At 36.0% G+C, this 16,818-nt stretch overlaps 1 protein-coding gene across 3 annotated transcripts in view; it reads right to left on the bottom strand.

The window, feature by feature from the left end:
- LOC121318240 (plexin-A4-like) overlaps positions 1-16,818 on the bottom strand; it is a 239,976-nt gene that overhangs the window by 110,786 nt on the left and 112,372 nt on the right. For all 3 annotated transcript variants that reach the window (XM_041254697.1, XM_041254698.1, XM_041254696.1), the window contains exon 5: positions 2,414-2,514. In XM_041254697.1, coding sequence (XP_041110631.1) covers positions 2,414-2,514 — 101 coding nt within the window. The remainder of the gene's footprint in view (positions 1-2,413; positions 2,515-16,818) is intronic.

Below are 16,818 nucleotides of genomic sequence, written 5' to 3'. Positions count from 1 at the left end.
CTGCATTTTTAATACAATGCTATACTGTGTTGGTCACACTGCTTTTCACACATCATCTGTGTGTGGGGTGGGGGTGGGGGTCAAATCCAAGCGGTCGTTGAACAGGTGTTTGGGCTATTGCAAGGGAGGGTGCAGATACTACTGAAGCGCACTAAAATGAACCTTGAGCTTGTTCTCCAAATCATTACAGCCTACTGTATCCTGCACAATCTGTGCCAGGACCATAAGGAGATGCTCAGGCAGGCAGAGGAACAGCTACCGCAGCCTCCAGCAAGAATTGCACAACAGCGATATGAAGAGGGTCCTGCTAGTGGAGATGCACGACTATCTTTATCTTTGTAGCCCGACGACGTACTTATTTTGTATCACATGTTTGTTTCATTAGCTTGTCTGGTATCTCTTCATAAGAAATATAGCATCCTCATTTGCACTGTCCTTGTATGACTGCACTGCTTAATAAAGAATTGGAATACTGAGTAGTACTGTTGATTCCCGAGAAATAAGTCATGAAAATTCCACACTACATTTTAAATTGAGAGTGGGTTAAACAATGCTCGTGTTGTGCATTGTATCAAGCTGCCTCAAATCATATCCTTTTTCCTTACGGATATTAACACCAGAGCCTCTTCAACGCTCCAGCGGACATAAGTGGAGGATGGACACGAGTTTTGTTCAGACATAAGTAACTAGGAGAAATTGCATTGGAGTATAGTCATACACATTTAAACATAGTACTTACTTTACAATAAAGACGTTTTGACAGTTGCTTGGCAAGTTATTTGCAAGTGTATTCTGAAGTAGCTGTAACCACCTGAATTCACAAGCCCACGATGCAGTTTACCAAACATTTTTAGTAATAGTTTTAAACAGAAACTTGGTAAATACAATCTGTATGGTGCTTTACAAACACAATTAGATCTGTGCATGACTAGCAATATGCAAAGTTCTAGGGGAGTCGGAGCAATATCAATCTCATAAAGGAAATACTGCAATGAAGTATTAATTTCCCTGCTGCCATCTTTGGACCATGGTAACTTACGTATTCCCATGTGACATGTATAGCAGCTTTAGGAAAGGACTTGAATGAGCTAATTAACATTTTCATGAGAAGCAAGTGTTTACATGTGGAAGTGGGTGTTGATTTCACAAGCTTTTCCTGGAATCTCAAGAAATAGAGAATTTAAAGAGACAGTAAAATACTGAGACTTTCACAAGCTTTCCCTGCCAAGTTTCACGTGTATGGTCGATTCACGTGAAATAACCACACATGTAAACTGGCCTATTGTGACTCCCTGAATTGAGGCTCAATTCCTGTGAGATTTATTAGCGGTGAGGCCTAGAGCTATCCGGTTTAAAACACTTTACTCCCACGAAGGTAGTGACCCTTCCAATAAAGCAATAAATACAATTTTCAAATGCAGCAACAGCAGCTGCTCTTGAACTTGGAGGTTTCAGTGTGTTCTCATGTTCTAGTTTGCTGATACAACTTTAAATTTTTCCTTTAACCTTGCTACTACCCTTCCCTGATAGGCACTGCATTTTCACTGTGCCAGCTCTACATTTCATAACCTAGCCTACCCCTGGTCCCCAAATGCCACAGTAGAGGACTAGCTTCCCGTTTTCAATTTATACTGACTTAGTAATTCACTATACCCACAGAATCCTGCTCACCTCTCAGACACAAACCTAGGTTAGAGGAGAGAAATAATCGTTATGGCAACGGGAGACCTGAAGCTCCTCTAGTCTCAGCATAAGCAGGATCCAAATCAATGCTCTGTGGCTCTTGCTCAATGGAATCGAATTTCCAGCTGAGAAATGAGGACAGGGATTTGTGGAAACCTATCCAAGGGTCTTGGCACCATGCCTCTCACCAGGAACTTAATATCAGAAGGTACCCATGGATCACAAGGCAGTCACCAGGGCTCTCAGAGGACCAAGCTACAGCAAAATGCCCTCCTAGTTGAAGTGGGGGCTTTCAGAAGAATCAATTACTTTAACACTGAAATCCTTTTATAGTAGAAATTGCTTAGTAATTAGACTGCTCTGTCATGTTTTCCTCAAGTTACTACAGGGTTCTTGAAATCATTTGTCAGTCTAGAGAGCGTGCTGCAGTTAGGCCATGTTTCTGAATACTTTATGCATACACTAAATGGTTGTTTGCAAGATGCTGTTTGTACAGTTGTACCACATTTTGCATCCAGGTATTTTTTTCTTTATTTTGGACACTAAAGACATTAAATCAAAGTTATTTTTAACAAACAAATATGAAATACATTCATTGAATTAGCAGTTTAATAATACATTTTTTTTAATGACAAACAAAATAGTTTTTACAGGAGGCCAAAAATGACACTCTCTGTTATGACTGATTTTGTGTGTGTCACTTCTTTTAGAAAACAAATATTTTCCTTACGTATTGTGAAGAACACACCATCCGCAATGAGGGTCCCCAGAGCCAAGACACTTGCTGCAGGTTGTATACTGTCCACATGACTCCACCGGCACCCGGGTCAGCTAGGAGATGAAGAGCAGAAAATTAAAGTCTTTCGCATCACTTCTCAACTCAGCAGCAGACCACAAAAGCCGTGAACCCATTTGCACTTAGCAGTGCTGCAATCTCCTCTTGAGTTCTGAACTCAGACACTCTAAATCTCACAGAGACAGAAATAAAAGAAAGAGACATACTCACTGTATCACCAAACAAATGTTATTTTATATTTTTAAAACACAATTTTCAAATAAATTCATACGTTAAACTTACAACAAATAATTCCAGAAGTCGTACGTCTTCCATTACTTCAAACACACTACCATAAATTTAGGTAAAACTTGATTAAATAGAAAAATGTGTTATCTAATACTCATCATGCTCCCTGCTGCAACAAAGCTGGTCTTTCCATTTCTCTCCAATAAAACAAGCATCGTTGCAGAAGGGAGCATGATCTGGATGCACTGGGATGTTTATAAGGCCAATTCTCTCTCTCAATGCATGTGTTATAAACACTGTAGGTAGTTAGGCAGCACTTAAACCTTTAGAACTGTAAAGGTTTCCCATTCGTGTCTGATGTGGTATAATCTCCAATACTTTCTATGACTGACTAGTTTCAGCCAGTCCACAAGAAAACAGTACTCACAGAAGAATGACTAACTTGTTTCTGATAAACACTGCAGGTAGTTTTGTAACACTAACTTCATAGTGCACATTGCCAATATCAGATTGTGTACTTGAACTATTATTTTTTTTTGTATTACTGTACATTTATTAATTAAATTCCATTAAAAACATTTAGTCTGTTTTGCAACATTATTCTACAGAGGATCTTTACACAAACTCATAGTCCAGAATCCTTTCCCTTGAACATACTTGACATGTTTATATTGCCCAACGTTACAGAGACTTATGGAGACATGGTTAATAGAAGTCTCTAATGACCGACATTACGTTTGTGTCTTTCTCTGGAGTAATTTCATTGTGTAGGTCAGTTCTAGTAGCAGTGATAAATGACAGAGCTTTCATGGTGGTGACCCTTTTATTTTGCCGACTACTGACAGTTGAAAAGAAAGTATGACACATGACAATTATGTGCAGCTGGCAGAATGAGAGACAGATGTCATCTTTATTGACAACAAGAGTTTCAAAGTTTCACTTAAAGAATTTTAACAGTTTCCAGTTTGTGTCTATTGTAGTATAATCTCTGACATTTATTGTGACTGGTAGTTTAAGCCAAACCCAAAACAGCCACGCAAGATTTTTAAAAGCTCTCTGAAGAATAACCTGTATACTTGAAAGGCAGCTTTTCACTGACACTACCACCCCTTTAATATAGCATGGCTTATCTGCTACATTGCCCATACTTTCAATTCAACTCAAGGTTTGTTATTTAATAAAGGACACATATTTCATTTCATATTCAAACCATTTTTGATGTAAATACTTGTGTTCTTAAGTCACCATGAAAAATCAATGCATACCTATTTACCTAAACCCTACAGAGGCTGATTTTAACCTGTAATCAAACATAACACTTGATCTCCCTCATGTTTCAAAATGTGTGCTTTGCACAGGAATTTAATTTTCCTTTAACAAAAAAAGAGGTTACAATCACATGTTTTAAGGAAAAGTCACATACTGTACTGTTCTAACCGTGAATATTTCAATTTGAGTTCAGTATGGAAATCGGGGAACAGAATGTATGACCTACTGACCAGCTGTTATTGTTTTTTACCCTGAGGAACATAAGTTACTAAAGATAGAAAACAAATAATATATGCTCGAAATTCCACTGTGCTTTTAAGACTGGAAAAATGTTCCCGGTGTAGAATTTCTGTACAGGGCTATTTGTTTGCGGTAGACATACAGTACTGTATGCACTTAAGCCACATTACCGTACATCTATTTAATAACTACAATATGTTGCATTTCAGCTATCAAAAATATAATATGAAAGTATATTTATATTTCTCTAAATGTATTAGGTCATAATCACTTCTGACCAACAGGTGATGAGAGCTGTTACAATGCTACACAAAGACCCCCTTCAGGCTTTTATTTTTAGCTGGAAAACATTATAGCAGCAGTGGTGACTGTCTTGTGAAAATGCCATTCCATCAGCTGCAAGAGAGCACATACTCTGGGATTTGAGGGTTGATTGTTATCTCGGGTCCTGGCAGATTTATAAAGTGCAGAAACGTGCAGGGATGTATTTTATTTACCAGAGTCTATTTCACATCAGTGAACTGTAAAATTATTACTCGCTCCGTTTTCTCTCTTTCTTAAAACGGTACCATACAGTTTGATGTGACAAATGATTCTTGGAGATATTTATACTATTTGTATAGTCTTATAGTCTGTTTTTGTGATATTGAAAATATAACACAACCTAATTACTATAACTATTTTATACCAGTTACTTACAATGTACTGGCATAGTGTACTTACATTGCACAAACAGTGGTAGAGTCATAATACACATATTTAATAACAGGTAATTTGAGCAATATATTTTGGTGTGAGTGCAATTATCTAAATATAACAGAGTAAACCCAATTGTTACACTGTGTATGATATTATCACATTTCTAATAATTATCCAAGGAGACACCTGTAATAAAATGTTCTACTTTTGTACCATCTAGAGGAGTTCTTTGCTGTGAAGAATTTCATTGTGACTGAAATGCATGCAGTCTTTATTTTGGACACTGCAAACCACAACTTTATGCAATATCTTCTACAGAAAATCAAATGTAAAATAAAAGTGTCAGCTGCAAAAAGGCAAGCCTTACAGGCTGCACAATGTCACGCCAATGAACCAATGGAACAGACCAATGGATTGAAACTTCTGTAGAGGTGAGGTCTAAGCCAGTATAAGATAACCTTTGAACCATGATGTCTTGGTCAACTAGATCAAAAGCCTTCACCTGTTCAACCATGACAATGAGTGTACACTGGTCCTTTGCTATATAAATGTCACATGTAATAACAGGCTTGAGTAAATATACAGAGGAAAATGTGTTTTAAATACATAAAAAAACAGCACAGAATTATACATATGAACATAAACAGGAATATATCCTAAATCAAGATACTATCAATAGATAATGGATTTCAGCTGAACATTGATTGAAGCTGTATGAAAGTAATGCATATTATTGCAATACAATTACATAATACTGTAGGTAAAAAATCGAACACACTTTGATTATTCAAATTCAGCTGCACTTAAAATAAACTCCAAATATTCACAAGTTGGTTGCTGTCCTATTTCTCATTAAAGATTAATGATTGCACACGGTTTCCCTTCAACAGTTAATAAAATGTGAGATTTCATGTGTTCTTGATTTTTATGTCTCCTAGCTCAGTTCTTTGAATATAATTTATTGTTTAAAGAACATCCACCAGTAATGCAGTTTCCATCAATTGATCAAACATCTAAAGCGTGTTTCTCAAAGAATCGGAACCATCGTTATTCCTAATTATGATCATACCCTTACAGACATTATTAATAATGTACAGCAAGTCATATTTCTCATATTAACACCATCACTCTGTGCCAAATCTGTTTTTTTTTTTTTTTTAATACATACAGCATAATATTCTTTAATTATAGCTGGATTTTAACAAATCCCTTCTCTTCTTCCAGTAGAATATAATACAATGTTAACAAACTGCATCAATTTTTTCTCAATTTTCTTTCATTTAATTGTAATATCTACATACCCTGCTCTTTAATTTTTCATGAATGCTGGTAAAGAATGTCAGGTGTCTTCTAATATTATATTTAGTACTAAGGCTTTAAGCCTCAGAGTTAAAAAAGTCACCAGTATGTAATAGGATGGAATGGGACAGGATGATGCTTCCAGTCTATACCTAGTGTTTTTTTAAAGATGCATAAGAAATAAAAAAAAAAAACTAAAATTAACAGGGCTTGTTTTCCTTTTTTTGGGAAGGTGAATATCTCTTAGAATCAAGGCATAATCCATAATTGGGAAGGACTGTCAAATGTTACACAAAGTGACTTTTGAAAGTGGCAATAACCTTGTAGACAATTTCCACCGGGAAATATGAACGAATATAAACATGGCATGAACACTATTTCTATAAAACTACTTGACTAAGGACTATTTACATTTTATGACAAAACAATCCCACCAAATAAAGAGGACCTTGGTTGGACATTTACAAATAACCACTGTATTCTCAACAATGGCTGCTGAAGTATTCACAGATATTGTGCTAAGTGACAAAAAAACAAAACAAGTGGAATTGAAACAAGAATTGGTGATGGAGTTCTAGCTAGATATCATCCAATTATCTCATTTTGAGCTTTTCTTGCAAACTCAAGTAATTAAACCTGGAAAGATAATGTTTCAAGCAGAAACAGAACTGCAGAATTAAATATAGCACAATATTTCTTAATTACATTTGGATTCCATACTCTCTGCACTCCTACACCACAGAAGATAATATTAATGATATATGGATATCTTCCATAGCATGACACACCATTTCTCTCTCTCTCTCTCTCTCTCTCTCTCTCTCTCTCTCTCTCTCTGCCACCAGAGTGTACTCACAGTGTCATTGTCATTGATTTATTATCATTGAAACAGGGCCAATGTTTCCAATACAACACATTTGTGTTGCTGCCTGAATAATGAGTGATGTGGATTGGGTGGTTTTACTCTGTGACTATCTTCTCAGGAGGGGTCAGAGGGCACATAGGATTACTGCAGTGTCTAATGCACATAATCCTCTGCAATTGAAAGAACAAAGGAAGGAGGAGGGGTGTGGGGGGGGTCACTGTAAACAAATACATCTGACATTATTTTCAGTGTTCCCATTTGTATCCATTTCTTCAGCATACAAATCTTTGAATGTATACAATTGTTATAAGCCTAAGTTGACAAGTTTGAGTTGTATGACTCTACCATCTTTTGCCTTTAAATTACCACAACCTGTTAGTCCGGCGTGAGGCGTCTCAGATGTGTTTTCCTAGCCCCTCTCTTCCCCTTCCCTCCAGTAACTTTCTTAGACACAATCAAATCAAGACCACTTCCCAGGGTGAACATTACAATAAAAAAACGTGAATAGGTACAGATGTTATTTTGCCGTTGCCTGCAGCAATTTTAAAAGTGTGCGCTCAGAAAGCCAGAAGATTGGAACAATATCTCTGTAATTGTAGTAGATAACACAGCACTCATTTATACGGCCCGGAAAATTGGACAGTCCTGCTAGCTGCCTGGAGGCGTAGAAATGTATGGAAAAGTATATAAAATTTGTCAAGCACAAAATAGTGGTTCCAAAACTGTTAAAACTGCTGTTCCTGAGATTGTAGGAGCGCCAGAGTGGAAAAACTGCGAAGATGAGACATTATCCTACCAATCCATTAGATAATTGTTAATGCATCTCAGGCTCTGAGAGAGGTATATAATGAAGGTGACAAACAGCAAAATGGGAAAATAACAACGGGATAGGTTAAAGATTTACAATACAAACTTCTTTTTTCAGTTTATGGGCCCTAATCACAAAATGTTAAGTCAATAATTATTTAAAGAATGTTTTGATTAATAAAATAGTTTTGTTAAATCAACAACAGTCAAGAACAGTTTAATGAATCCATCAAATATACTTTAAAAAGAGACTAATGAATCTAACTCTTCTCTATAATGATTGTCTCAAAGGAAAAGAGGCCGATTAAGAATATCTCTAAGGAGCACTGCTAATCCAAATGAAGGGATGTCCTACATTCTCACATAAATACATATTGTCCTAAATGTTCAGCGCCTTACATGCCTTCTTAATGAACTGCTTCCTGAGGGTATTTCTACTGTGTTTCATTAAACTAAAAAAAGGGTCCTTGCAAAAATAAGAAAACACAAAAATAAAAACACATATCCAATGCACTGACTTATACTGGGACCAGAATATGCAGTCATGCAAAAATGTAATCTATCAAGCTTATCTTTCAACGATACTTTTACTGTCATCATATTGCATTTTTACTGCAGTTTGTGTTGATAATTTCAGCAAATTTATTTGCAAATCACAATTATGCAGTATAACTATTTGTTAAAGCAAAACATCCAGTACAGGCATTCTGCCATTCAAAAGAATGCTGCATGTAAAACAATACAACCCACTATATTTCAAAATTACAGATTGTAGATTTAAGAATAGGAAGCCAAACGACTTGCTATGAAAAAGGGAGATTGTGTGTACTGTACAAGAATGCTTCAATCTGCAAAAGCTGAACACAAACTTTTGGTGTGTGTGAGGAAACATATTTGTCCTTATTATTAGTTCCATTTAAAAAAAAAATAGCAGTAAAATAATTATATATTTAACATTTTCTAACATACTGCTTAAGTCAAATTAAAATAAAAAATAAAAATACAAAATACAGCTGATTCTTCTAAAAGGTCAGAGATGTTTAGCCCTTGCTTTGTTCACACATTTACATGTCGATGTTCTTATCACTGACTCATAGCTGTGTTTGCATGGGGGGGCTGGCCAAACCAAAATCAACAAATAAGTTCTGGAAACGAGCCTCATGTCCAGACTGGAACAACGCTTACTAAATAGCACACACATATCACTGTCAGCCTCCCCTCTGTACAAACAACAATGTCAGCTCAGCCAATGGTATGATGACTTTCCATCACCTTTTACGGTTTGGGTTGACACCCCTCCAAAAGCTAATGGCACTAGACAATGTTGTCATAAAAAGATACAAGCTGCAATACTTGTCTCATCAGATCTATTATAACTTGTTGTGGAGAAGCACAGTTAACTGTTCATTTTTGCTTTTCCATTTGACTTTTAGGTTCAATGTAATTGAAGGTTTAAGCTCTTAAATCATGCCATCATGTTTTTGCGTCTTGGTCATTCTTAAGAAAGCATGACTTTTCCATGTTATACCCTATAGACAATCACCAATAATCTTGGACTACCTTACGTGACAGGTAGTTTAAGATTAGTTCTGACTGGGGTGTGTGAAAGCAGACAAGACAGCGTTTTAAAACATTGATGTGGAACTGTCTCTCACAAGATAGGGATTATTTTTTGTGCGGATTCAGCAGCAAGTTTTAGTAACAGAAATTCAAACAAGTGTTTTACTCTGCAAGACAAGTGTCATCATACTTCTGTAAAGCCCAAGATAAAAATGGTTCTCAGGCAATCAAAGTCCCTTATGAAGATGGGGGGATAGGTTACAATCTTGGACACCTGTGACTGGTTTGTCATGGTAAAGGTTGCTTACAGTTGAGTGCTTTACTTTAAAACCTACAGTTTCAAAATGATTCAGGGCACAACACAGCTTATGATACTTAGCAGCAACAATCTGAAAAATGGTAGGTAGGGTTAGGCTGTAACAATGGATACTGGGCCAGACTGTTTAACCTTGGATGATTCCATTTAGCTACAGTACATCCTGTGTGTCTGAACGAGGGTAACAAGCAGGGCTGAAATATGCTAGAGGTGCAAAGAGTTGATTTTAATAAAATTATTATTATTATTATTATTATTATTATTATTATTATTATTATTATTATTATTATTATTATTATTATTAACAATTATTACATAATGAAAACGTCTTACACAGACAATACTTACATTTAACAATTTTGTTATTTTCAGCAAAAAACATTATTTATTATTAATGTATTATTATTTATACAGCAAAAGCCTATTAAAACTCAACATTGGCAATACTACTACTATTATTAATACTACTACTAGGACTACTACTACTACTACTACTACTAATAATAATAATAATAATAATAATAATAATAATAATAATAATAATAACAATCCTTTTTGAAAGGAGACTGAAGTATGTGTAATCCCAGCAAGCTAGAGACTAATACATCACTAATCCTTAATCTAAATCAGTGTTATCAATTTAATATTATGTTGCAATAAAACAGCCACTGTGGGAGCCTAAACTCAAGAACTGACCTGCTTGACTACAAGATGAACACCAAGCACTTAGGTGATCAGAAATTAGAAGCAAGCAAGGCAAGAACATGAAATACGACTAACTGTATTCTTTTTCGATGGCAAAAACAGATAGAAAGTCTGCAAGGGAGAATCTTACAATTTATGCTTCTGCTTTCAAGCCAAGACAGCTCCCTTTAACTCAATTTTACACCAATTCAACAAGATGCATTGTGGGGGTTAAGCAAGACCTCCTTTCGCCTGAGGGAGGCTGAAGAAAATGCAATGATGTCTCTCGCCTCAATTCGTCCCCTGGCTCTCTTAAATGGATTTGCATTCTGCCTTGCATGTTCGGTTCCAGCAGCGCACAGAAACATATCACAACTAATTCTGTCAATACTATTTTATCTGGCCTTTAGGGCTTTCTATAAGAAAGGCAAGACATAAACTTAGATATTTGTGTTATGGATAAAAACAAAAACTAGAGAAGGGGACAATATTAAAAATATTATTTCTGTCGTAATTCATATATATGTCGTAATTCATATTCATATTTATTTTTATTTCTTTATTTTTTGGCCGCACTCATCGTCAAAATAACAACCTACTTTATAAGACTGATTACGTAACGAAGGCAATTCCGCAATCAACCAATTTAAATACCCCTCACCGCAATTAGCGGTGGAGAATTACACACCTCTCACAATAAATAGCGGGTTTGGGTCAACCTTGTGTGTGTAGGTGACAGAAAATGAATTGAACACAAAGACCTCAGCCCAGTACTAGCCATGGTGATGAGGATGCTCTTATGCAGTTACTGTTTCTTATGTTTGTCTTTATTTCTTACTCTACGTATGATTTTAAAGCATATCTGTATGGTATATATGGTCGGAAAACTGTACTTGCTCTAGCTACAAACTAACTGCGTCATCTGTCCCTCTGTTTTTTTTTTTTTTACAGTTTTCTTTCCAACTCGAATTTAACAATACTGCCTGAACCAATATTGTTAAATACCAGAATAAATGTGGAGGATGAGCCCTCATTGTAGTACATGTATATGAGACTTTTTCTTTAGTGCACCTCCGAATATCATTCTATCATTTCTTAATCTCCTTCACCGTTCTTATAATAATGCCTACCAAAGGCTCTCGTTAAAACCTTGCTTTGCCATGTGGGGAGCCCTTTTTAGGTGCTTCTAATAACCTTTTTTCTTTTTTTTTTTTACATGGATTCTATATTCTCTATTTGTAGACTTTCTGTTTTGTCATGTAAGCTATGACATATGTATTGAAAATTGGAGTTTGCAAAAACAATGAAGTATCAGTATTATAAACCGTAATTTACAAACTGACTTGATCAGAAGGGTTAAAAAATTATCTCTTTGCAAAATGTTATTAAATGTTTCTTTGTCCTCGAGTTCTTAAAATCGTCAAGCAAATACGAGGTCCGCAATTACCGGCAGCTTTAATAAATTAGACGGAATATTTAATAGACCTCATTTGCAAAATCCCCTCCCAAATTTAGAGGTTTCATTCAGAAATGCCTCAGAATTACATATGCATATACAGAATTACATATGCATCAAGGACTAAAGCTCACAGACATTGCACCCGCAAATCCCGTGTTAATTGCGTGTTTATGCCATTGCATGTGTTTTATAAATCCCATCCAAGAATTCACAACCTTCAGCGCCTGTTTTATGGTTGCAAAACATACATAATCCTTTTATAAATCTGGGCCTCAGAGTTGGGGGGGCAAAAACTTATTTCCAGCCAATCTAACATCTTCCTTGAGAGGTGCGAGTATCCCTCCTGCCCCCACGGTTCTGCCACCCATGACTAACCAAAGTAATCAATTTTTTTTATTGTTTTATCTTCTATAGGTAGAACTGCTTTTTAGTTATGTTATATAAGTTTGTGTTATTTTCATTTTTTTTCTATTCTATTTAGATTTTTTTTTTTATATTCAATGATCATAAAAAACTAAAAACTTGATCAACCCCTGATCAAGTGGCCTCTGTATATCACAAAACCTTTCTCCCTTTACTCAAAATAATCAGACTAATCTGTTCTCATGTCCAGTTTCCTTTGGGAATGTCTTTTGTTGTTTATTGTCTTGGATGTATAACTCAATTAGTTATTAGCTTCTTCACTGAAATGTAAATCCAGGTTTTTTTCAAAGTCAGTCAATAGTGAAGGTCATGTAGTTGGATCTCATAGAAAAAGCATTACAGAAAATAACAAGCAAAGGATCATCAGCCCCACACAGCCACAGAACATTAACATTCTGAAGAGCATCATGTGCAAATCTCTATTTGAACTCATGGAATGTTGCCCTTTAAGTCACGTATTTATCTTGTTTTAATTATATTAGAAACAGGCAATATTCAATTAACTGACTAACCAAGTGGAGTAATCAATGGGCTGGGTGGCAGGACCCTACATCATGAGCCTCTATACAGTGACAGGTCATGCATTTACCCCAGGAGACTTTAAACTCTTCCTAAACCATACAGCCCATTTATGAGCCAAATTGCATGTCTGTGATTCTGTGGACAACTGATCTTCCCAAGCAGAAATAGGCTAAAAGAACCTGCAAGTACATTTTAAGACATTATACAAGCCATAACAGAAGTTCTCAGGTGGCGATAAAATAAAAATAAAAATCTCCATATGGAACTGCATTCACCCATTTCTACACATTAAAACTGTTCAATTGCTACCCTGCACAAAAATTAAAAAAAATCATAAAATGATTCCATGGGCATTTTGCCTAAAACAAATGCTTGTTGCAGTATTGTATTCTATACACAAATGACAGTGTAAACGTCTCTAAACTACTCTAATTAGGTTGCATGTTTTTGGTCCTGTACTGGTAATGGTCAAGAACAAGGTAGTCACCAGCTTGGAAAATACTGGAAATCATTGAAAACCAATCCCAACATGTGTGATGAATCAGTACCAAAAGGGGTATTTAAGTCAGTTTTAAACATGAGCCACCATTTATTTAAAAGCAAATACATCATCAATTAAGCATAAGTGTCTGACGCAGAGGCAATTCGCTTTAGAGGGCATCGGCTATGGAATAATGGCCGACCAAGTGTCCAGTTTTGAAACAGACAGTTCAGTTGAAATGATATTACAACTTAAGATGAAAAGAAATACAAAGCGTAATGGATAGCTACAGAATGAGGGTAAATACATCTTAAGAGTTATTCAAAGGGTTAGAAAAAGTCAGTTTTGTGGAAAAACTCTGATACAAATTACAGCTTCTCAGAGAAGCAAACAGGCACACCTCACAGCATTGTCCTGATCAGTTCCCAGTAGGATGTCATCTGAATGGCTTGCTGCAATCTCCTGTTTTTGAGCCTGTGCAGACAAACAGTTGGAAATACTAACAAAATTACAACTGTGCATAAACTGCAGGGGGGGCTTATTGAGCCACAATGCATCCTCTTCCATTAATCTAGTCTGTTCCATGCAACACGCTTTTGCAAGCTTATAGAAATGGTTCAGCTTGTTTATGGGCCACGGGGGGCAGTTAAGACAGAGGGCTGCCTGTTTTGAAGTGTTTGTCTGTTATGAGGAAAGGGTCTGGGAGCGTGTGCATTTAGTTATCTGGAACAGCAGGGAAGCTGCAATCAAAACACAGCCATTACGTTCAGCTGTTCTTTTGGTTTCTGAAAACTTCCTTCTGTTAATTTAAACTTATTTTGAACTTGGTTGTATCAACATTTAGGCCACTTGCTTTCTCATTTACTGCTTGCAGGGAGGCAAGGTATCAAGCTATAATATCGTAGTAACCACTCCACCAGTCCAGTTCATACTGGAAAATATGCCATTTCTTTAATTAATTCACTTGGACTCGTGAATGACTTATGTTCAATTAACATTTGATTTGGATTGTGCTTGTGATGTGCTGAAGGAAACACATAATACCATTACTTAGCTCTAAGCAGACAACATAAAACAATTAAGTCAATTATTGGTTAAATAGAATGTTTTTATTTTGGAATGATTAATCATTGGTGTATTCATAGCGTTATTAGGACTACATCATCCTTAGCACTCATGTGTCAAATTAATGACTAAATCAATGGGCACAAATATCTGTAACAGATAGCGATGGCCTCTTAAAGCACCCACCATAGCCCAGCTGAAATGGCAACAAATACATGGTTTGAAGATATTGTTTTCAGTCAGGGAACAATCTTTTTTTTTTTTTTTTTTTTTTTTTAAATATCGTAACACTGCCTGGCTAAAACAAAACAATCCAGCTGCAATAAAGATAAATGACTTTAAATCCTTTTTTTTTCTACACAAGACAATATAATATGAACATTCAAGTAAAAGAAAATCTGTTGCAATGAATTTATAATGACACATTATGCAACATTATTTCAGAAGCCACAAGAAAATGAATAAGCCGAGACAATGGCACCCCAAAGTGATTTTTATCTGGAACCCTTATCTGTGTTCACTGATGAGAAGATGCATTACAATCTGGCTGTAAGCTTTACATCATTTCACAGGCAGTTAGAAATGCTGTTAAACACAACATTTAGAAGACAGCTGTATTCTGGTTCAAAAAGCTATGAAGAATAAAACTTGCAGTAAGATGGCCTGGCTTTATTAATTTGTATACCATGAATCTATGCTAAATATTAAAATAATAATAATAATTTTACCTTTAGTAACAATGTATTTTAATTTACAGTAATAACACAATTGTTACATTGTAGCTATTAAGGAATTACAATTTCATAAATTGATTAATCATCATGAACTATGACAGCATTCTATACATAATTAACTAGTGGTTACTTCAGGTGAATAAAAAATTAATTAAATAATTTAGTAGGGAACTGTGTGTTGGCTAATAACTATGTTAAAACAATACATTGTCATCCGATGCCAATGCAGTCAAGCTAACATACAAATAGATACATAAGGCGCATGACTGAATATCTCTTTCAGCACAGAGAATCCAAGATTTATTGATTACAATTGTAGGTGGTTTAATGAACTGTGATGGGAGCTCAGGGCTCGATTACTGTGATGGTCGCTCAGGGTTCGAGCGAATAATAAATTTGGCAGGAGGCCTCGTCTGTGGGTGTGCAAAGGCTACCTGGAAAAACATGAACGGTTACATGCATTCAGGTGCTGCAGCTAGGAAGTGGCTATTCTGGGGTTGTAAACCTTCCTATTCTGGAGCAAAAATAAATATATAAATATATGATGTCTCATTAAAAGACTGTCATCCCATTCCCAGCTGAATGCTATTATCGTGTATTCACTGTCTGAGCACAAAATAAATTATCTGTGCAGAGATGAGGAAAATTACTATGCACGTTGTGATACAAAAAAAAAAAACATATCTGCTGAGAGACTCCTCTGATGTGTTTTAATTACGACACCATATAAAGGAATTTATCAAGTGCTTTGTGATGAAATATTATTCAAGACCCTATTGACATTAGCGTGCATGTTTAATGCTTATCATCTACAGTGCAACATTTTTCATCAGGGATACTGAAACAGTTTGCATATGCCCTTGAGTTTTGTGACTGAGTCAGGACAGGTCTTTAGTTTAATCAGAACTGGGCACTGGAAGTACTGGAACTGGGAGACTCATGAACCACTAAAATAGCAAGTAAACAAAGTATTATTGCTTAAGCACAACATTCCCCAGTAGAAACTAGTCTTTGAGTATGTAGAGACTCATGTGTGAATAAATAAGGCATAATATGTGCAGACAAAAACACACTTCAAGATTACCATTGTTGCTTATTTGCCACGAGAAACAGGTGGCCTGAAAATACAGGGAATAAAAATGAAAGGGTCTACAGAAGTAGAAAGTGATACGACTCAGTGTTCAAACATATGGTGGAAGCTTTAGCAATTCAGTGAGTGTAAAGTATCTTATGTAAAAGTAAGTCTTGCCCTATTTGATATGTCATCTCAGACTCTTGCTCCTAAAGACAACTTAATGCCACCAGACTGCTCAGCCAGAGTAAATGACCCTAAATTTCTACCAGACTACCCACAAAAAAATCTATACTTTCTACACTGATGGGCAACCAGATGCCTGACAGGCATATGATGGACACCTAGCATTTCTAAGGTATTTGTTCTGGTTGCACAGTTTGCTACAGCCAAGTGGAAATTGAGCATCATCACAGGTGACTTGGTTTATATTGCATTGGAAGTGACCAGAAAACATGGCAGAGAAGTGCCCAGCTTGTCACTGCAATGATAGGAGACAGCTACAGTACTTAATGAAGTCCTGAATTACAGTGCTGCCAGGCTCAGAATATAATCACCAGTTTCTAAGCATCCCCTTGAGGAACAAGAGATTCTTTAGACAGCAAATGTCATCTTT

This window comes from Polyodon spathula, chromosome 7 (genome assembly GCF_017654505.1).
Source record: "Polyodon spathula isolate WHYD16114869_AA chromosome 7, ASM1765450v1, whole genome shotgun sequence".
NCBI classification, from domain to species: Eukaryota; Metazoa; Chordata; class Actinopteri; order Acipenseriformes; family Polyodontidae; genus Polyodon; species Polyodon spathula.
Note: the sequence above shows the minus strand (reverse complement) of the source record. Positions and strands in the feature narration are given on the sequence as shown.